The 21,746-nt window shown below is 39.2% G+C and overlaps 1 protein-coding gene across 1 annotated transcript in view; it reads right to left on the reverse strand.

The window, feature by feature from the left end:
• Positions 1 to 17,005: 17,005 nt before the first annotated feature.
• Positions 17,006 to 21,746, reverse strand: part of PLOD2 (procollagen-lysine, 2-oxoglutarate 5-dioxygenase 2) — a gene marked incomplete at its 5' end in the record, with an annotated part of 19,792 nt that continues 15,051 nt past the window's right edge. The window contains 4 exons of the mRNA XM_010020973.1: positions 17,006 to 17,432; positions 18,647 to 18,772; positions 19,017 to 19,163; positions 21,065 to 21,169. Coding sequence (XP_010019275.1) covers positions 17,277 to 17,432; positions 18,647 to 18,772; positions 19,017 to 19,163; positions 21,065 to 21,169 — 534 coding nt within the window. The remainder of the gene's footprint in view (positions 17,433 to 18,646; positions 18,773 to 19,016; positions 19,164 to 21,064; positions 21,170 to 21,746) is intronic.

A 21,746-nucleotide genomic window follows, 5' to 3' on the forward strand; every position in this document is an offset into this window, starting at 1 on the left:
AAGTTTGCTCCAGAGCAGCCATAGGAATAAACATCTGCATCTCGCCAAATCAGCCACAGCTTATACTATGGTAGTCATGCTAACTTTCTTCCAGCTGGGGGAAGAGGCGATACATGAAGTTTGATGGGAAAACAAAAAATAAAAAAAAAAAAACCAAACAAAAAAAAAAAACACCAAAAAACAACCACTCTTCAGTTTTTTCAATAGGTATGAATGGCAGTAATTTCCCCCCCCTCCACTCCCCCCATCCTTTGCCTTCTGACAGTATGGGTGTCCCACTGTGGGGTCTTCAGTCTTAAGGATCCCAGAGCAAAAAACTTTTTTGCTTCCAGTTTGATGAATGCCTCTCCCTTGCCTAGGCTGGGATGCATTTCTCTGCAACAGCCTCATTATAATACACTTAAATGTTTCTCACTTATATACTTCCTATGTTTTTGCCACTTGGGAACTGTAGGTCCCTATTTCTGTAACAGATTGAATTTGGGACCCATATGAATTTTGAACTGTGGCTCAATTGATTTGGTGATGGCAGGTATTTAAGTTAGTCTCCAGTTAGTGTTCCACTTCCTAAGGATGGGATAAAGGGGCAAATTCCCCACCAACAAGAGGTAGGAAATGCTCCAAACCCAGTGACTTGTGAAACACAGACAGCACTTAAAGACTGGTAAGCTAATAATTGATCTCTTCGTGCCTGAAGCAATGGCCAGGAGACAGGATGGAAATACCTGGGCTATGTAAGAAAAGACAGTACTCCTTTTCTTGTGCATGATGCACGAGTAGCGAGAACCCTGAGGAACACAGAAAGTAGGGCTTGTTTTGTTATTTAAATTGATAATCACTCATCCTGCATCAAAGCCCCTAGGGAATTTTTCGTAGTGCTGTCACCGCTGTCACTCCAGCAAGGTTGACTCTCCTAGACTCTTCTAGGACCTGCACAGTGCTAAGGGAAGGAAATGGTGTTTGAGGCAGTCACAGTCAGAAATTGGGCTTTGGTTTCTGTTATCAGAGCAGCACAGTTCACGTCTGTGCCAGGGTCACTCCAAACCTCAGGGAGAGATGGTCTTACTTCCAGCCTCTAAAGTGAGGCTTTCCTCCTTCCCAAGATGATGTTTATGGCACTCTGAAGCAAAATCACCTTGGAAAAATCTCAGATACCCATGTAATTTACTTTCACTGAAGATACAAATTTCTCACAGCATTGTTCCAAATGAAAAAGGGGGTAAAATCCTTAGCAATAGTTTGACTTTACATGTAGCCAACATGAAGCAAGAAGTTAAGTAGTCTTGGATCATTGGCAAAATGCACCTTTGAATTCAGAAACGAATTTGTGGCTGTGCTATAAGTCAAACCAACTTCTCAAATCCAAACATAACCTTGAACTGAGGAAACTGAGGTCAGACGGTTGTGGCTTGGGTTCATGTCTAGTTGCTACCAACTCAAAGGCTTCCCCTCTCAAAAACAGAGTGCTAATGATCAAGTGACAATCCAAATGCAAACAAGAGAGCAGCAGCAAGAAAACATCTGGAAGCAATACTGCTAGGAAGAGAACATGGAGACGTGGCCAAATGCATCACTGCCAAAGAGGAAGAAAAAAAAATACTTTATGACAAGGGGCTTTTCCCTGCCTGTGTTTATATATCACCAACAGAGCATCTGTGTAGAATAAAAGACTAGGAGAGAAAGTACATATGTGGTTTGCGAATGAAGAAAGAAGAAACTGCTAGAAAAACAACTCCAGAGTAGCTAAGGAAAAGGCAGTTGATTAGCATGCAGTCAGTTGAGATGTACACAATAAATAGCATAATCAACATTCATATACATCTGTCCAATAAAGCCTGTAAGAACCACCATTTTTCCCTAACAATCGCCAAGTTTATATCAGAAATTAGCATGCACTGGCAAACAAAGTAAAATTTCTGAAATTTTTCTTGCCACAATCGATCTGTTGATTAAGCATCAGGATAATGCAACTAGTCAATGAAAGCCACTGGAAACTTTTACATTAATGCTCAGGCTACGGTGACTGCTGACACAATGAATTTAAATGAATTCCAGAGGCTGGCTGGCAAAGAAAGTATGTTGAAGCAGATGGAAATTTTTAAAGCAAATCTGTGCATTTCCTGAAAAGGTAATTTTGCTGGGGCTTGTTGCTGGAGAAAAAGAGGGGATGGGGGTGTGTGTGGGGTGGGGAAAGAGCTACATTTCACTCTACTGCAGCAGCTTCAACAGTAACATTGCTCCATATTCCCCAACCAGTTCTTACTCACACACCCCTTCAAGGCAGACTTCCAAATACTAGGAGATGACAGAGATGCAGCACAAATATTTACTGTGCTCATGGAGGTAGAAAGCGAGGAGCAGTAAAACGCAGGCTTGTTATGAGTCAAAAAAAAAAAAAAAAAGGGATTCATGTTGCCAAGAGCAGCCAAGGCTTGGTTTCCACTTCCCGGCCGAAGCTCCCATCAGGGTGGGGAGAGCCCACTGTCCAGCTGCAGGCAGGGCTCATGGCATGTGTCCCCAGGGACGCATGCTTTGGCACATGCCTTTGAGCTGAGATTCTTCCTCACAGGCTGCAAATACAGGAGCCAAGACCCCTCACAAAAGTCAGGGTACAGGAAAATATGTTGTCTATACAAACTGCTCTTAGAAGAGCTGGTTCTGCTCTGAAAATCCTTTTAACCTACTGTCAAACTATATAATGGAGCAAGGGACAAATTACTGCCTCTCTCCAGTCCTGCTCCAAGTGAGTTTCACAGGCATTACACTTCCTCTCAATCACTTCAGATCTAGGAGAGTCTTCCAGTTAAAAAGCCGTTTCTGAAAGTACCTTCAACCAAATGACAATTCAAATAGAATATACTACACATAGACATTTATTTGTCCTTTATAGCACCTTCTTTGATGGATATATACTTCCCATACATCTGGGAAATGAAACCTGACCAAAGAAGTGAAGAAATTGAGAGGAGGTGACATCAAACGAATAAGCAGCTGTTTTATTAGCAGTCATACAGCTCTTGATTTAGAGGCCTCGTTCACTCAGACCTGAGGAACATCACCTCTGCCTTGTGCTATACATGTCAGTCAGGACTAAAAATGGTAACAGGACATCTTTGTGGTAGCTTCCCAAACATGTCACCCGAGTTCAACGAAGCTGAATGGGTGATAGAGGAAGTGGATCCTCTAGCAGCAGTGTAGCAGTCCTGTCCCTCACATTCACATCTCCTCCTTTGCTCCTGCAGCAGGGATGGTTGCTGAAAGGAAGCAGAGCCATGGAAACAAATAGGTCTCCCAGCGACTGCCCAGCAGCCCCAAACGCAAACCGAGCCTGCTCTGCAACTCTAAACTTTCCACCGATGTGATGGAACCCTGGCTTCTCCAGAACTGCTTCGTACTTTCAAAACTATCTGGATTGTCAGATCTGTATTCACTCCTGGCCAACTATGACCTCTTAAGATAAACACAGCATGATTCACCTGGCTGACAGCCCAGCTGTGGTTGAAGGAGCTGTACGATAACCAGAGCATCCAGCAGGACACTGGAGAAGACCAGCCGTGTGGCATTTGTGAAACAGTGCTGACACGTGGCACAAGAGCAACAATATGTACCTTCAAATTCCAGCAACAGTTATTTCCCCCTCACTCCAGAAGCCTGCTTTAACCTGACTCAGTACAAGCAACCACTGAAGTCCCTGGGTAATTAAAGATATGTGCTACATTTTCCGTTCTTATAGGAAAGAAGGTTCTTAACCCTTTATGGTCTTTTTGATTTTAGTGCAGTTAAAAGGAGCAGAACCTTAAGCAATCACCAAACAACGTAAGGATTTTTTGCCATATTAGTCTTTAAGGCTAATTTAGGAACTTATTTTCCAGTCAGTATTTTAAAAATGCTATTCCTACTCACACCTAAAAAGGAAATCCCACAGCATGAAAAGGCTCCATGTGGATCGAAACTTTTCAGCTCTCTAATAAGAAAACAATTCTGCAGTTTTATTTTCTGATCTGTCATACCCATAAATTCAAATGTCAATCCAAAAAACGCAAACTAGCTTTACTCAGTAAGAAATTGCCTCTTCTCCAGATGATTTTGACAACAAAATTACATTGAAACAATAGAACTCTGCCAACAGAGAATTTATGAGATAGAAAGTGAAATCTCTGTGCTATCAGAGTCAGTGCTTAAGATCCAGTCTGAAACAGGTAAGTGAAATAGAATTATTATTAACAATGAGTATTTATGAAACATAATAGCCCTAGCATTTTACAGTTTTAGGGCGTAGAATTTTTCCATTTTGTCTTTTCCTCTGCAGTCTGCAAACCACATAAGCAGTTAATATACTTACTGAAGTATACAAAGAGTTTCCATTCAACTTTTTCCTAATTGACTAAAATGAACAGGCAAACCCATCAAATTAGAGCTGATAAAATGGCTCTATTAATCTACTTCTTGTTGTTAAAAGACTTGAATAATTGGTTCTGTGCAAGCACATTTTGTAGTAAAGTTCTATATTCCTTTTTTGACCTGGCTTTGACAAGGTACAACCAAACATATATGTCAGTGGTCACCTGGAATAGTTGATGGACTAGAGTTATCAAAAAAAAAAAAAAAAAAAACCCCCCAAAAAAAAAACACCAAAACAAAAAACAACACAAACCCCCCCCCCCCCCCCAAAAAAAAAAAAAAAAAAAAAAGGCAAAAAACCTAAACCCCAGGGTTTCAAGTTTTGGAACAGTAACCAATTTCAAAGAAACAGAAAGGCTGAAATTTGAATTCCAGGAGGTAACAGTTATTTCCTCACATCCAAATAATTAGCATAAATGCCTGGAAAAGGGGTCTCACCTCTCCAGATACTTCACGCTTAACCACCCGCACCATACTGAAACAGCATATCCAACTGGCATCTAGGAAAACAGTAAGCAAGCCATTTTCTCCATCATGTAGTAACTCAGCCCCTATATATTAATATTCAAGTAACAGTATACGATTCAGAAATAACATTTCATTAGAATGCCAAATGTGTGCATAAGTGCCAGGTGTAATAGACATTGTGTAGGACAGGGTGATGGAGGGCTCCCTGCAGAAAAGACGATGGAAGGGATGCTCCCACAGCATTGCATTGGCTGGTGTCACTCTTGGCTCCCAGAGTCTGTGAGATCTTGGTTTCATACCAGAAGACATTTTTAGAAACACACAGAATAGGACCAGGGAAGAGAGCCCACACTAGACATCAGTTTGTTGGGAAAGTTTTGTCTTACTACTTGCTCTGCACATCGAACTGGCAGAGAGCTCTGTCTGGTATTTGAAGGATGTTCCCCCTTGCAGCCCCCTCCTGTCCTGCTGCCCCCAGACTGGAGCAAGGCTGCCCGGAAGGTGGTCAGATGAATCACAGATGCTCATCTGGCTACTGAGTCACTCAGACAGAGGTCAAAGCCAAGACTGTAAATGGAAACTCTACAGTCTCTTCCCAGATCTCTTGCCAAATGGCATGAACAAATCAATTTTCTGAGCCTCAATTTTCTCACCTACTTGCAAAATACTTTTACGCATTTAGATAAGAAGACTACACAAGTACTGCCCGACTACCAGACACTTTCATTCTATCTCAGGTTATAAATTGCAACTTGTATTTAAAAATGTGGGTGCGCATAGTTTTTTATGTATGCATGTAAAAATGCACACAGCCAAATATAAACTTCTTACTAGAGTTGAATTCTAAAATTATGCCTTAAACATTACAGTTTGTTGCACCTATTATTTCTATCTTAACTAATTTTTATTATCCACATTCCATCCTATTTTTAATAAACATCTGTAAAATTTGATTTTGGCTGCAGGATGGCAGACAGTATAAAGGCATTATTTTATCTTCAACTTCTACTCACCAGGGAAGAAGTATATATATAAGGCAATGTATTTTTTTCCCCACTGTCTCCATTTGCTCATACTCTTATTAAGTAGGTTAAATACTTTAACCTTCCCAGCAAATTACAGAAGAGATTTTATAGAACAGACATATCAAAAAATTAAATTGAGAAAGGTCATTTCCAAAGCTCATGTCAGTGCAGAAATTCAGCCATCTGCAGGCACAGCCGTAGAATAGATCTCACAATTTTATTGTTCATACATAGTGCTATTTTAATTATAATTAATGTTACCTCTGATTTATCAGAGTTTTAAAGATTATTCTTGCAAGCAGCCTTAAGTAACCACCAAACAACTTAAATTATGTTGTTGTCATATATTTACTCAATACATACCCAAGATAGCAGAATAAATGACCAGAAGCTTAGCAGACAGAAGGTTATTGTGGGACTACCCAAAACACACTCCTAAATTACAAGCTTTCTTTTTTTTTTTTTTTCTATTATTATTCTTGGTCTAAGTTCAGTGAATTTGGAATTCTTAACAGCCTCCTACCCCCAGCTTCTAAAGAAAATGAGCACAGAAAGAACCATTAAGTACTGCAGAGGCCTTTCTTTGAACTTCATGTGTTACCATTTAACCAAAGCATAATGCACTCAAATTTGCAGAGGGCAGCAGTTCAGTTCATAGAGTTCTAATGCTGCTTCAAATAATTTCCTGAGTGATAAACACGTACAAGATTGACACTGTGCAAATTCATTAGTTCACTACCTATGCAAGTCTACACAGTCCTGCGTCAATTGCTATTCAAAAAGGGAGAGGACAGTTTTTCTTTCGTATTTGGTTTAAATATATTTGTTTCTGAACTGAAGGAGGGATGGAGACAAAGAGAAGAACTGGAGCTTGTAGAAGCACAACATGAAGAAAACATGTTCCACATTTAAGTAGCATTTATATTGCCAATGGTATTGGCTGTACTATTGGAGTGTTTTCTCCTTTCCCACAACATTCTACTATAAAGAAAAACACTCATAATTCAAATCTTAGGAGGAGGTTGGAAAGCTAGCTGAAAAGGATGAATATTCTCTTTATCGAGGTTCATTTTACACTGAGGGCTACCTACCAACATGCTGAACTAAAGCCAAGTGGGAACACTGAAAGAAGCTCTGTATCTACAACCAATTTCCAGGAATCCGAGAGGAGAAGTGAAATGTTTAATAAAGTGGTAAGGAAGGACTGCAGGCATCTCTGTGATCGCTTTACCAGTGGACCACAGGCATTTAAAAAAATACTGGATTCAAGAAAGAAGTTGGCAAAAAGCATGGATAAATGCCATGTCTGAGTACTCTGCTTATACCAGGAGACATTCCACCAAGAAACACACACAGAAGGCAGCACTGTAAAGTCAGAAAATAATGAATCAAAGTTATCTAAAAGCTAATGACAAAGCAACATAAAAAGTAAGCTGAAGTTGGGAGTAGGAGGAACCTAGGAGTTCCCATCAGTTGCCTTTCAAAAAATCCTGTTTCACCTGGCCAAGTGTGACAAATGACAGCAGAGATGTCTGCTGGGAATTCAGCCCCTTAAAGCAGAAAATAAGAGACAGCGACAGATCTGATCACTTCTAACATGATCAATAAATTTCACTGTCCATTATGACTTGGCAACTGGATTGAAAAAAGATACTACGCTTAATGTTATTTTTATCATGAACTGTAGACCAAAATATGCAATGTTTTCACTAGCTTATTCAATTCTACCGCCTTGCACTTCTAAACTTGTTTCCTATACATGAAGATTTAAATTTTATTTTGTATACAATCACTTAGGTCCATTATGGGGAAAAAAGTTTTACTTCTTTCCTTGTGAAAAGCAAAACTGAATACCAAATGGGTTTTCTTTGGTAGTTTTTTTTCAGATCTGTAAACTTCGTTAGGGAAATGAAAACATGATAAGCAATAAATACTCTTTATCTCTTCTTAGATATTTAAAAGATGCAAGACAGAAATCCAGTAACGTTTGCTGTAAGTTTTTATCCTGAGCAAATATGCTGTGGAAGACATTCAGTCTCGAACAGCTTCCTTAGCTTGTCTCTGAAGTAAAGAAGTAGCATTTTAACACAGCATGCTACACAGAAAATCTTCAGCTTGAAGATAAACACATCCAAACTGAAAGAGCAGTAGTATTTTTACATACAGGAAAGATAAAAAACAACCCACATTTATAAAATAAAACTAACTGTGTGGTAGTGATCTTTATGTATGAGTTACTTGTAATAAATACAAGGGTATCCTTCTCTAAAAGTTTCTTCGTGAAGTAAGGAAATACTTTTCAGCCTTATGAGACCAATTCCTTTTGCATTAGCAAAGAGCTACAGTTTTACTTTTTGCATATTTAGCTCCATTATTCAAAGAAATCAATTTTTATTTTTATTTTTTTTCTGGAAATGCCCTTACAGAATTAATTTTGCTTACTGCAGACCTCCTATACAGGAAATTTATATTTGAACACTCAGATTATGTATTTTATGTATCTCCCTGAAAGAAAGAAATGTCCACTTCTCATGTATTAACATATTTCTATAATTCCAGTGATTTTTGAAACAAACAAAGAAAGGGTGTGGTAGAACACTCCAGATCAATGCTGTAAAAGAACCACACAGAATACGCTATCAGCCTCCTCTCTCCCAGGGGCTTTGCTCCATCTCAGTGCCTCTACTTGGATGTTCATCAAGCCTACGGCTATTCTACAGTTGCCAGCCTGCTCCTACACAGAAACAGATGATGTTTCTGTGCATCAGAAACAGAGTGCTCTCACTGGATTTCTAAAATACCAAGACAAAAAAAAAAAAGCTCCAGTCCCACCCATACCCAAGTAAGGTGTCTTGAATTCCAACCTGTAAGAGCCAGGTGGCATTTCAGCACCCTTTGGGATGTCTCATTCAGCAACTGTCTTAATTACCATAAATGTGGAGCTTGTCCAGGAAAAACAAGAGAAAATTATGGTGGACATATGTCCTCTCAATCCTTGGCCTCAGCATTTTCAATATAAAATTGCAAGACCTGCTGTGAAGGAAGGAAATAAATTAGCACTTTAGGTGCAAATATTTTGCAAATTTGTTATCAGCTCTCAGGTATGTGCAAGCAAAGGACACTCAGAAGCCATACACACATTCTCATTCTAGCTGAAATTAATACTTACATCAGCAACTTCCATTCACAAATGCAGTAAGTTTCAACTCCTACATGAAATCTGTCAAAAAACTACCCCTCCTATAGTTGCTTATTTCTTTCCTGTTAACTTCAACAACTTAGTTGCATAGAGTTTCAATGCCAAGCATAAAGACTTGGTAGGCATTAGAGCTACATGTAGCATTCGATGCTGGGGGCCCTCTCTGCTAAGGAATGATGACTAGGTTAGAAGTTTGGCCTCATTTCTGAATACATATGCTTTAATGTTACCTTGCATTTTTGCTTGTACATGAAAAAAAAACAAACAAACAAAGACCTTCAGGAATAACGTTGGCAAACAGGAGCTCTTCCCATCTGGGTTTTTAGTATCAAGGAAAGTTAAATCTGTATTAAAATTAAAAGAGGTCTTTAGGCTGCGGTATTTTGCCGACATTCCTCAAGTGCCTCTTCAGGGTTCTGGTCACAAAATACTCCATGCAGGGAGTAGTTTTGTCTTAATGGCTGCAAAGTTTTCCTCCCCTCTGCAATATAATCTCAATTTATTTTCATTTTTTTATGAGCTTCTGATTCCCAGCATTTGAATGCTGCTATAGTGTGATTTGGCTCCCTTCAGACTGAAAGTAAATAATAATGGGAACAACTTGCCAAGAATGGATCCATTTATTTGCTCAAACAACATTTCAAGAACACCTGCACAGCTATTTTGGAAACATACTGGTATCTCCATTCAGCCTTTTACGTCTATGTTATTCAACTTCAGGCAGATTATGTCTACCTAATGACAAAAAATGCACAGCATTTCCCATATCCCTGCATTCAGCTAAGTAACATCTCACTTTCCTACTTTTGCCATTTGAATGACTTATATGGATCAATTAAATTTATGGAAAGTTCACATTCCCTATGTGTCAGTGATATTTAGAGAAAAATCAAGCCTTGCCTGTATACTTTTCTGTGCACCATTATTTTCAGAATAAGGAAAACACTTTTTTCAAGCATGAGCAGCTCGATGAAAAACATCCTCTTTGTAGAACAAGATCAAGATACAGACAGCCTATGAAAAAGTACAAACATGGGTTTGTGTTTCTTCATACACACACACACACAGGCACACATACATATATATAATGATGAAGAATAAAAAGCTCTCAGTAAATACATATCGCAACAGTGAAACTTTGAGGCAGTCACCTGCTCCAACAGCCACCAGCAATGCCACAGGTTGGGATTAGACTCACCTGTGGGATCTGAGAAACTGTACTCACCAGTGGCCCTCTATATGCATCTCGGACCACTGGCTGTATAAACTACAAGAAAAAAAGTTTAATTGGGAAACATCATCTGTGCTTTTCTACAGTGCATAGTTCAGTTGTACCTGACATACAACAGTTCCCTAGTTCGGATCCTAAGGCATCTTTCATTACCACAGAAGCTGTAGTTTAAAATTTACACTTCAAGAACGCTCTAAAATAAAGTTCCCTTGTCTCAACCTTCCTTGCTCTTGCCTGCATTTATGCAAATGCCACTGGCTACCCATGCCTTTTTTTTTTTCTTTTTCTGTCCCTCCTGGAAAGCTGACATTTGGCAAACACATGAAATGTGAAGGGAGCACAGTCTGGATGGAAAGTGACATGCATGTGTATACCTGAGTGATGGGGGCACGGGCAAGGAGTCTAGGAGAATAAAATGTTCATACCTCATATGGCCAAAATGCTCTCACGCAGATTAACAATGTGATTGAAGTACAAGAACTGAGAATTTCCCTTTTTGCAAGCAATGCTGTCAAGATCTCCACTCTACAGTTCATGATGGCACAGTGAAGACAAGTCTGAGACAGTTGGATCTGGAAATTTTAAGGCAAAACACTATTTCATATACCAGGACCTGTCCTACTTTACATGGTACATGTTTTAAAGACTGACCAAACACCTGAAATAGCTCCCTGGTGAATCACAGTTTGCAAAAGTGATTCAGAGATAACGAGTCTCTAAATATGGCTGTGCCAGAAGTTCATTGTTGTATTGGGTGCCTGCCCGCCTCTTACATTCACCCAGTACTTCCAAAGATTAAAAACTACCTTTTAGTAGCTTATACTTAATGCTTTCTGCCTCAGCTTCTCATACATTGCATTTACTTTATGCTAGAGAACATTCCTTAAAATGACGCAATGGCCTTGTGCTTCTGGAACTTGAAACTCATTAAGGGACACCAAATCTTACAGAAATGCCTTCAGTTACCACCATGCTTAAGTTAAAAGTCCCTTGTGGGGAGAGAGGAAGGGTAGATAAATCTCTCCAAATCCTCATCTCCTGTAAGCTCAGAGACTTGCTAGGATTCAGGAGATATAATACCAGAGGAGTTCATCCTTACAAAACACACTCCGTCTTCTCCAAGCTCTTTATACTCATCCTGCAGGCAGAAACTTGGATCCAGCTACAGCAAACCCTGAATTTCTCTGTAATCAATGTGGTGAGTGCAACCTGGGACTGGAGCAGGATACAGCTGGCCCTCTCAGCTACCCTCACCAACTCCATCTTTCCATCCTCACTGCTGCCTCAAGAGGATGGAGAAAGACCTATCATTCACATGTTAGAAGCAGCAGTTGGACACACCTTTCCCTTACAATAGAATAACAACTGTTATCAGCCACCAAGTTACTTTAAGGAACAAAGACCTGAGCAGTTATTCTGCTAGTTCTGTTGCTATTATACATGCAGAAGATAATTTACTTTATATGCTTGGAAGAATATCCTTTAACTGAAAACTGAAAATTACTACTTTAAAAACAAAGTGAAAAACAGTGAGGTTGCAAGCCTTTTCACACACTGCTAGTGGATGACTGCATGTTATGAGAGATTAGCAACCCAAGTCTGAGAAAGCTTAAAGCCTGAAGTATTAGTCAAGCACACTCTGAAGGGCAGGTCATGATATCTTAAGGTACTTCAGGCACCCTGAGACATTAAGGATGGTAAATCATCTCAAAAGCTCATAGTATTGCTCAAATTAACTGCCATTCCAAATGAGACTGTGAAAATGCAATGTTTTCATGCCCTGTGCATACTACCGATTTTGAAGGAAGAGGCTTATACTAAATTTGCTTTGCTACCTTCCTCCTCTCTGCTCCCCACTCCCAAGAGTGCAGAAACAAAATGGTGCAAAGAAATTAGTAGTTGAGCAATTCCTTTCACAACTAAGCAAAATTCTTGGACATCGAAGAATTCTAGTTTCAAGCCAAAACACTAGATCCTGAATAAATCTGTTACTATGCAACTACGCACCTCCCTTGCCAACTTCAGGCACACTGAGACATGCAACAGCTGTAAACCAGTAGCAAGTAGTTCAGGCAAGCACAAAAGGAACAATATTCAGAACTCAAAACGCAAGTGATTTTCCCCCTCATGCCCCCAAGAAAATGCAGTTTTCTTAACTGTCAAGGTGCCATGGCATTGCCCAAAGCCCTGCCTGCAATATAGCAAATAACCTCCATGCTGGCCAGGCTCTCAGCTTTGCTACTTCTGAAGTTGCACTGATGCCAAAAAAGGCTGTAACCATGCCGACTGAAATCCTACTTTTGAACTGTTGCCTTTCTCTATGAAATATCCTAAGACAAATATGCTTTTATCAGATCGCTGACCTTGTATTTGATTCATGTGTAAAATAATCCTGAGGGCTGTTGCTTTAAATGCTGCCAAAACAGCTTTTCTGAAGTGAAGCTTTAACAGCTCAGTGTCCACGTGGAAACCAGCGACAAGTGGTGTCCCTCAGGGGTCAGTGTTGGGACCACTCCTGTTCAACATCTTTGTAGGCAACATGAACAGTGGGATGAGATGCTGAAGTAAAGTGCAAGGTCTTACACCTGGGTTGGGGCAATCCCAGGCACAGCTACATGTGGGGCAGAAAAGTGATTCAGAGCAGCCCTGTGGAGAAGGACTTGGAGGTATGGATTGACAACAAACTAACATGAGCAGGCAGTGTGCGCTTGCAGCCCAGAAATCCAACCCTATGCTGGGCTGCATCAAAAGAAGTGTGACCAGCAGGTCAAAGGAGGTGATCCTGTCCCTCTGCTCTGCTCTCCTGAGACCTCAGCGGGAGTATTGTGTACAGTCCTGGTGTCCTCAACATAAGAAGGACATGGAGCTGTTGGAGCAAGTCCAGAGGAGGGCCACAAGGACAATAAGGGGGCTGGAGCAGCTCCCTTATGAAGACAAGCTGAGAAAGTTGGTGCTGTTCAGCCTGGAGAAGACTCCGTGGAGACCTCATAGCAGCCAGTATCTGACGGGGACCTACAAGGATGCTGGAGAGGGACTCTTCATCAGCGACTGTAGCAACAGGACAAGGGGTAATGGCTTCAAACTTAAACAAGGGAAGTTCAAGTTAGATATAAGGAAGAAGTTCGTTACTATGAGGGTGGTGAGGCACTGGAATGGGTTGCCTAAAGAAGTGCTAAATGCTCCATCCCTGGCAGTGTTCAAGGCCAGGTTGAACGGAGCCTTGGGTAACATGGTCTATTGTGAGGCATCCCTGCCCATGGCAGGGGTGTTGGAACCAGATGATCCTAAGATCCTTTGCAACCCTAACCATTCTATGGTGCTAAGGTTCTTGGCTCAGTCCAGCTCCCAAACTCTCCTGAGCTTTGACCCAGCCCCTCCTCATTTCACCCTCCCCCTCCAGCCATGAAATGCATTTTAAAGACAGCCATCATACTGTAAGTGGCATGTATTTCTACAGATCTTAAAAGCTATGCCAAATGGGAAGATAATTACAGAAAGAAAAAAAAAATATAACTAGCAAATATAATGTTTCACTGAAGATAGAAGCATCTCTTTCCAGTTGTGTTTAAAGATTGAGTTGTACACAAGAACAAGGTTCTTCAATACTGTTGATCAAGACTGTCTGCTTCATTAGATCCAGAATAATTTTTTATATTAAGATAAAGAAAGTATTTGGGAAGCCATGTTGGAAAGTCATTTGTAGTGACACTTCCACCATATGGGTACAACAAAATCCTGCACCATCAGTTCTCATTTCAGTTTTAGTGTCGGCTGGAAACTAACTTTCTGTCAGAGACCATCTTTCTTGGCACCAGCTAGAGGGAAGAAACAACTGTGACTTCCTGGCAGTCATAAATTAATTCCTTATTCCTGCAACCCTACTGTTAACTCTACTAGAGCAAATTTCAGCTCTTAGAACTGCCAATATCAATTCTAATTCATGCTCTGCTATGGAATAAAAGAATTCCATAATTAAAAAAAAAAAAAGTCAAGTAATTTAACTGACACCTCAGTCACAGGGGGCTGCTGAGACAGGAACTGTCTTCCTGTCTTCCCTTTCACTCACAAAAAGAGCAGCGCAGTCTACTCTGCCATGCAAGAAAGTGAGGATTCCAGGGAAGTGAAGATTCAAAAAATACTTACTTCTTTCAGAACTGAATCTGCTGAAGACCACATCAGAAACAAGTCAAAGGAAACGGAAATGCATATATTCTTTAAAAAGCTCACTGCAGTAGCTGAAAAGAAAAATCTGAACAAATCCTTTTAAGCAGAATAACAAAAGTAGAACTAATACTTGCACATGGGAGGAAGGAATTACAAGGGTATTTTCTAGGACTGCTCCATCTCTTTAAATGTCTTGGTCTCCTTATTGCTTACATGCTGCAAAAGAGAAACTGTTGTGGAGGTCCTGTGTTCAATTAACATTTATTTAATAAATACAGTAGATGTGGAGGGAAATCCATTACAAAAGAAAAATAAATAATCAAACAGATTTCATTATTATTGTCTCACTAAAAATAAATCTTTTTGGGCTTATCATAGTTTTATCCAAAATGAAATGAAAAATATATGTTAGGATTATTTGTTGCACACTGATGTTAAAGAAGATTAAACGTGTAAAATACTACCAAATGCCCTGAACATTGCTTAGTAGTAGAGTTGGAATGGTTCATGGATAAGAAATAAAACCGAGCTATACTCAGCCTCCTTTTGGTAAAAACTTTTTAGAAATCTTTTGCCCATATACTGCTCTTCCATTTCTTACCCGTACCACAGTCTCTTCAAGTACTTAACAGTGCATAATAAAGCTAGATGAAAGTAGAATAAAACATCTCATCTGTTGTAAAGCACCTGTATAGCCTTGTACTCCTGAGATTTCTCTATACACTGCAGGAATTAAGGCTGCTGCTTTCTTCTTCATGCTGGTATCTTCCTCAGGAAGGTATCGGTGGCAGGGGGAGTGGGGGAAACAATCTGCAAAAGAACTTCCCATGTGCTACTGGATTGTATTTTTGTGGGGTTTTTTCCAAGAAACCTGTAACTGAAATATTATTCAGTTCTGAGTTAGCCTAAGACATCACAGGCAAATGCTCAGAAAAAGGAGATTAACAAAGGTCACTTTTATTCTGAAGGCCTGAAGATTTTCTTATCTGTAAATTTTGACTAAGCACAGGCAGTATAGAGACATTCACTGAGACAGAGATGTTCTATGTCTGCAAAGACAAGGGATATCAATCTCCAAATATTAGCCTGCAACAGAGAAAAGCTGACAATGTAAAGAGAAATTAAAAGAAAGCAACTTCCTGTGAAAAGCCATTCCTTTTCAAGCCAGCCCATTTAATACATTATTGAAGTTACCACATTTTGACACATTTACTTCAGCATAATTTCAAGTATGATTACAACCCGTTCCTCAAAACAGCAGAACAGGGATATATGCAGACACTTATCTGTGGTAAAAGAATAATCTTTCAACTCTGCTCCCAATCCTTTTAGCTCCAAATAAAGCTTCTTTTTAGGGAATGTGATACGAAGCTTCTTCAACTATTAGCAGGTAAAAAGTGAATTACTGTTCTAATCATCAAAAAGCCTCTATGTAAAAAACCAAGGTTGGTACAGAAAACAAGAAGCATCCATCCTGCTGGAGTCCTTTTGAAAGTGTAATGCAAGGTTTGGTATGCAGGCAGAAACTCACATTATTAAAAAATTTTAGTAACACAGCAAATAAACCAAAACCTGACACTTAGAGAAACTTCCAAATTAAATGTATCAACAAGGCCTTAAAAAAAATATTCATCAGTAAACATTATTTCTGTAAGAATGGCAACACGCAAAGAAACTACCTAATACAGCAAAATAATAAATACCTAATAAAGCAAAAGCTGTTATATTAATTTAAAATTACCCTTTATTTTTCACAAGTTTTTTCAACACTCTCTGCCTTTTGGCACAGTAGACTTTGAGATAGTTAGCTTCAAGTTTCTTTAAATTACAAACAGTAGATACAGTAGGAATATTTTAACCCAATTTCTTTAAAGTAAACGGCAAGTTAAGACCCTTAGCTTTAAAAGAGAGAGACTGCAACCATTTCATTTTCCTGATAGAAAATTCAAGTAATTTTAAGTAAGAATAGGAAATTGTCTTTATAAAACATCCTGTTATTAAAATTTAAGCAATGTTCTCAAAATAAACATCAAATTTCAGTATCAACTTGGGTGCAATTACACCTTTAGAAAAATAACTCATTTTAAATGAAGGTCACTTGGTGAAGGTAAGTAAATTTTTGAACATGATAGGTTCTCAAACCAAAAGATAAACCATTTTTTCTTAGCTAGATTATTTAATCCTTGCTCCATCTATGCAATTTATTTGTTCATATAAAGGTATTAATTTCAGTACTGAAAATGAATTAAGAAAATGGGCTACTGATATTTTGCCTTCAATATATACCAGCATACGACATTATTGCTTATCCCCAACAACTGCATAGAAGATTCACTTGATTTTGGTTTTATGCCGTGGTTTTTAATTGCTTGGTACCAAACATATACACCACAAAAACTTTAGCTGTATTATTTTACTGAATGAAAACCACAATTATTTTTTTTCAGATAATTTTGTATCTACAGTTGACTGGGTTTTTTCAACAGAGAAATGGATTCATTATAAAATGTTTTTCCATTTTCCCTCCTTACCTACTCTTTAAGACAGCAGAATGGAAAAACCAAGCAGGACACGTTTACTTTGTGACTCAAGGCTCAGAGCAGATATCGAGAAATCTTCAAAAAATTTTGAAACGCTTTCTTTTTTCTTTCTTTTAGCCCAAAGTAACATTGTTGTCTAGGAAGAGAAAGAGTTTCTTTTATCACCATCTTCCAGAAGAAATCTATAAATAAATGTTCCTGTAAAGAATCAAACACTGCCATTGAAAAGGGCAAAAAAAAAAATAAAATTAAGGATCAATAAATGATACTGCAATGTATCTTGTGCCATTCAAGATAGGAAGTCCTTCGTGTAAATGAGTAAGTCTTCCTGGATGCATGAAACTCCATCCTTTCCTGGGAGACTCAATGGAGCAGTTGTACCTAAGAAATTTACATCCACCTCCCTGTAGTAAAAACAGAAACAAAACAAAACCCCAAACATTTACCTTGTGTTTTAATAAAGTTCCTTTTTATTTATCCACAACTTAAAACATTTTGCTATTATTTGCTAACAATAATTTTATTTCTTTTTTACTATCCCCACTAACAAGGTTGTTAAATGACACCGTCTTCAGAGCAATAGGTAACAGACATGCATTTAAAATCAAAGATTTCCCTTGCTTTGTTTTAGCATTCTCTGGGTAACAACTTATGCAAGCAGCAACTCTGGCAAACAGATCTTCAGTACCTTTACTGTAGATGATACCAGAAAGAAACAAATCATGTTCACAGGCCTTGTTCCAGGACTACAATCCTATTCTGGAGAGCGTTTAAATAAATCCTAAATAAATTAATCTGGCTGTTGCTTTCAAACTGAAGGTGTGTTTTCTAAAGTTATGTTTGACAAACACATTTATGGGCATCAAGTAGGACTGTGAATAATACAGGTTTATAAACAAAACAGGTTAAGTTGCTCTACTAGTCAAAGCTGGATATTAATGCCACTGCCCTGTCTACCTCCATCCTCTGAGGACTGTTTACTTGATTGAATTAGAGTAGAAAATAATTTATATCTCAGGAAAAAACCTCAAACAAACAAAAAAACCCAGGAACAACAGACGAAAAGTTTCATTATGTGGCTGATCTTAAAAAAGAATCATTAAAAAAGTCGTAAATAAAAGCTATTTGAGTCAATCTGGGATCAAAGTGTTTTGAAAAATTGGTTTTCACTGTACAGAAATGAAGCATGTTAGAAATGTTAAAAATGAAATGGCTAACATCTCCAAAGTTTTTCATTAAACCCTTCTTCTTCACCATCTGAAATCATTTTGATCAATTCAGCCTGACTGCATCAACAGTTCTGGATCCCGTAACTGAGCAAATTTAGTACTTGTCAAAAAACACCAAGGAATTCAAGGCCAGGCTGGACAGAGCCTTGGGCGACATGGTTTAGTGTGTGGTGTCCCCACTCATGGCAGGGGGGTTGGAACTAGATGATCTTAAGGTCCTTTCCAACCCTAACTGTTCTATGATTCTATAAGGAATATTATATCTCAATTTGTGATACACATCTTTTCCTTTTCAACTTGGTCTTTAAGTATACCCATTTGGGCTCTAGTTTGGAAATCATATTAAACACTCAACGGACATTCTTTAAGTCAGTAAGTTGTCGACTTACTTGGAAGTCCTCTCCTACTTTGTTGAGAGCGATGTTGATTGTGAATGTAGATGAGTCATGATGAGGTCTGAGCGACCGCTGTCTGTCAGGGCTGTATTTTACAACAAAATTCAGTAAAGCAAACCCCTGAAACCAAACAGAGTCAGACTTCAAGCTGTGAACTTCCACATCACACACAGGGTTCTTGGATTTGGTTTTTTTTTTTTTTGTTGTTGTTTAAAACCCAGTTAGTAACACAACAACATTCATCTATAACTACTGCTTCATTATGTATGAACTCCCCAACCAAACCAAATAGTGTATATTCAATAATATACTTAGAATTAGTCATGCCATGCAGTAATTGTCTGTATAAATTTTAAACCCATACCTTGGTATAATAGCCAGCAAACACTTTCAGGGTTACGGGTGCAATGAACTCTCTTATGAAATGCAGCCATTCATTATCCAGTCCGATTTGCTTCATATGAATATCATCAGTTGGGACATTTTCATAACCTCCAGAAATACGGCTGTCCTAATGAAAACACCATAAATAACTTTGAAATGTGGAAATGGAACGCTTAGACAAAATTTATTTGAAATCTGCAGAATCACAAAACTGCAACAAAGCAATGCTTTAATTGGCATATGTGAGCTTGCTGTACAGTAATTTTACAGCTAATGGCTGTGGAAAAAAATGCTGAGCTATGAATGAACAAAAATTGGAAGTTTTTTTAAAAAGTGAGTCAATATTTGGATATGTTGCCTGTAAATAAGGACTTCCTGGGATAATGATTCATTGACATGTAGATGTCTGGATATCCGATATAACTGAAGTTATACCAGATCAAGACAGTACAGGCCTCAACTTGACACTGTAATAAATAATATGAAGATAAAAGTATGTTAAAATGCATTCTGGAGGCTCCTCTTCAGCCATAGTTAATAAGTATCTTGACCTTTCTGCAAACACAAACACAATAGCTCGTAATATTTGTGAGTAACTGCCCAGGGTGACAACTGAGACAAATTAGTACTTAAGAGGTAAAGAAGTAAAACTTCTCTGGACATGTATCCAAGATCAGCCTTGGATAACTGTCAGATAACTACAACAGCAACTGCCCAGTCAGCATCTGAATTTGCTAGTTCAACGTCTGTAATGGCCTTTCAGGCCAAGGTTTTGTTAGCGAGGGAGGACTATAGCTGTGGCTTCCATGTGAATCTGCTAGAAGCTTCCCCTATGTCCAAGAGAGACAATGCCAACTGGCTTCAGGATGGACCTGCCACTAGCCAAGACCAAGCCCATCAGGTACAGTGGTAGCACCTCAGGTTAGGTTGGGGAGTTACAGGACAGTGCAACAGCAATTGTAGCTGGGGAAAGAAGTAAGAATGTGAAAGAAATAGCTCTGCAGACACCAAGATCAGTGAAGGAGGGGAGGAGGTGACCCAGGAGTTGGGCATATCTTCCCCTGCAGCCCATGGAGGTCCATGGTGGAGCAGATATTCACCTGCAGCCCATGCAGGATCCCCCACTGGAGAAGAGGGATGCCCAAGGAGGCTGTGACCCCATGGGAAGCCTGCGCTAGAGCAGGCTCCTGGCAGGACCTGTGGCCCTGTGGAGAGAGAAGCCCACGCTGGCGTAGGTTTGCTGCGGGACTTGTGACCCCACAGAGGACCCATGGTGGAACAGCCTGTTCCTGAAGGATGCACCCCATGGAAGGGACCCGTGCTGGAGCAGTTCATGAACTGCAGCCTGTGGGAAGGACTCCAGTTACAGAAGTTCATGGAGTCTGCGGTGGAAGGGACCCCACACTGGAGCAGGGGAAGGGTGTGAGGAGTCCTCCCCAGAGGAGGAAGCAGCAGCAGAGATGATGATGAACTGACCACAACCTCCATTCCCTGTCCCCCTGTGCTGCTGGCAGGGAGGAGACAGAGAACTCAGGAGTAAAATTAAGTCTGGGAAGAAGGGAGGGGTGGGGGAAAGGTGTTTTTAAGCTTTGGTTTTACTTCTCATTATCCTACTCTGATCACATTGATAATCAATTAAACTGATTCCCCCAAGCCGAGTCTGTTTTGCTTGTGACAGTATCTGGTGCATGATCTCTCCCTGTCCCTATTTTGACCCACAAGACTTTTGTTGTATTTTCTCTCCCCTTTCCAGCTGAGGAGAGGAGTGATAGAGCAGCTTCTGGGGCACCTGATGTCCAGCCAGGGCCAACCCGCCAGATGGTTCATTGAGGAATGTCTCTAAATCTACTGAACAAGCAGCTACACGGTAAACTAAAGTACGCACTGTACACCATGAAGGAGATGTCTCGGGTCATTGGCAACTCTTGGAATGCTTGTTTGTTGCAGTACACTGTGAACTGTAAAGTAAACTTACTATTATAAAGGTACTCGCTAACTAGGGTCATGTTTATATAGGCTGACACTTACTTGGTGTTTTCCACCAGACCACTGTCCAAAATGTTCCATTTCTTCTACCAATTCATCACAGGCAGTGTCAGAAAATATGGGAAACCAAAACACATCTGGACATGGCTACCAAAAGAAAAAATTTTTTTCAGTTACATTCATATTTTCAGTGGAGTTAAGCTTTAACAGCTTTTATTTTTAGCTGCTAAAAAAAAAAAAAAAAAAAAAAGGACATCTTCATTTTTCTTGTTCCCTAAAGAATACCAGCTGTTCTCATTCAGACCATAATTGAGATATTTAAATAATTAAATTTTGTCTTGATCCACAAGCACATTCTCATAGAATGAAACAAAAACTACCTAGTAAGCCATGACCCAGTATTAACAGCTGTATCAGTGTACACACATAGTCTGTGCCTTGGTTGCTCTAAATAACATTTATAAGCTATTAAGAAAAAGTTTAAAACTTAACATTGCTTTAAACACAAAACCAATTTATTGCAGCTTTTTAAGAAAGCAAAATTCATTAAATCACCTAATTGACACAGAACTGATCATCCAGCATTGGTACAACAATTACCATCTTAGAAATGCTCTGTCCAGATCAGCTGCATGAAAACAAGAAACAAACACCCAAGAGAGTTAAAAAAAAAAAAAAAAAAAAAAAAACCCAAAAAAAGCTTTTCCTTATATTATTGGTTTTT

This window comes from Nestor notabilis, unplaced genomic scaffold, assembly GCF_000696875.1.
Source record: "Nestor notabilis isolate BGI_N333 unplaced genomic scaffold, ASM69687v1 scaffold12878, whole genome shotgun sequence".
Taxonomy (NCBI): domain Eukaryota; kingdom Metazoa; phylum Chordata; class Aves; order Psittaciformes; family Psittacidae; genus Nestor; species Nestor notabilis.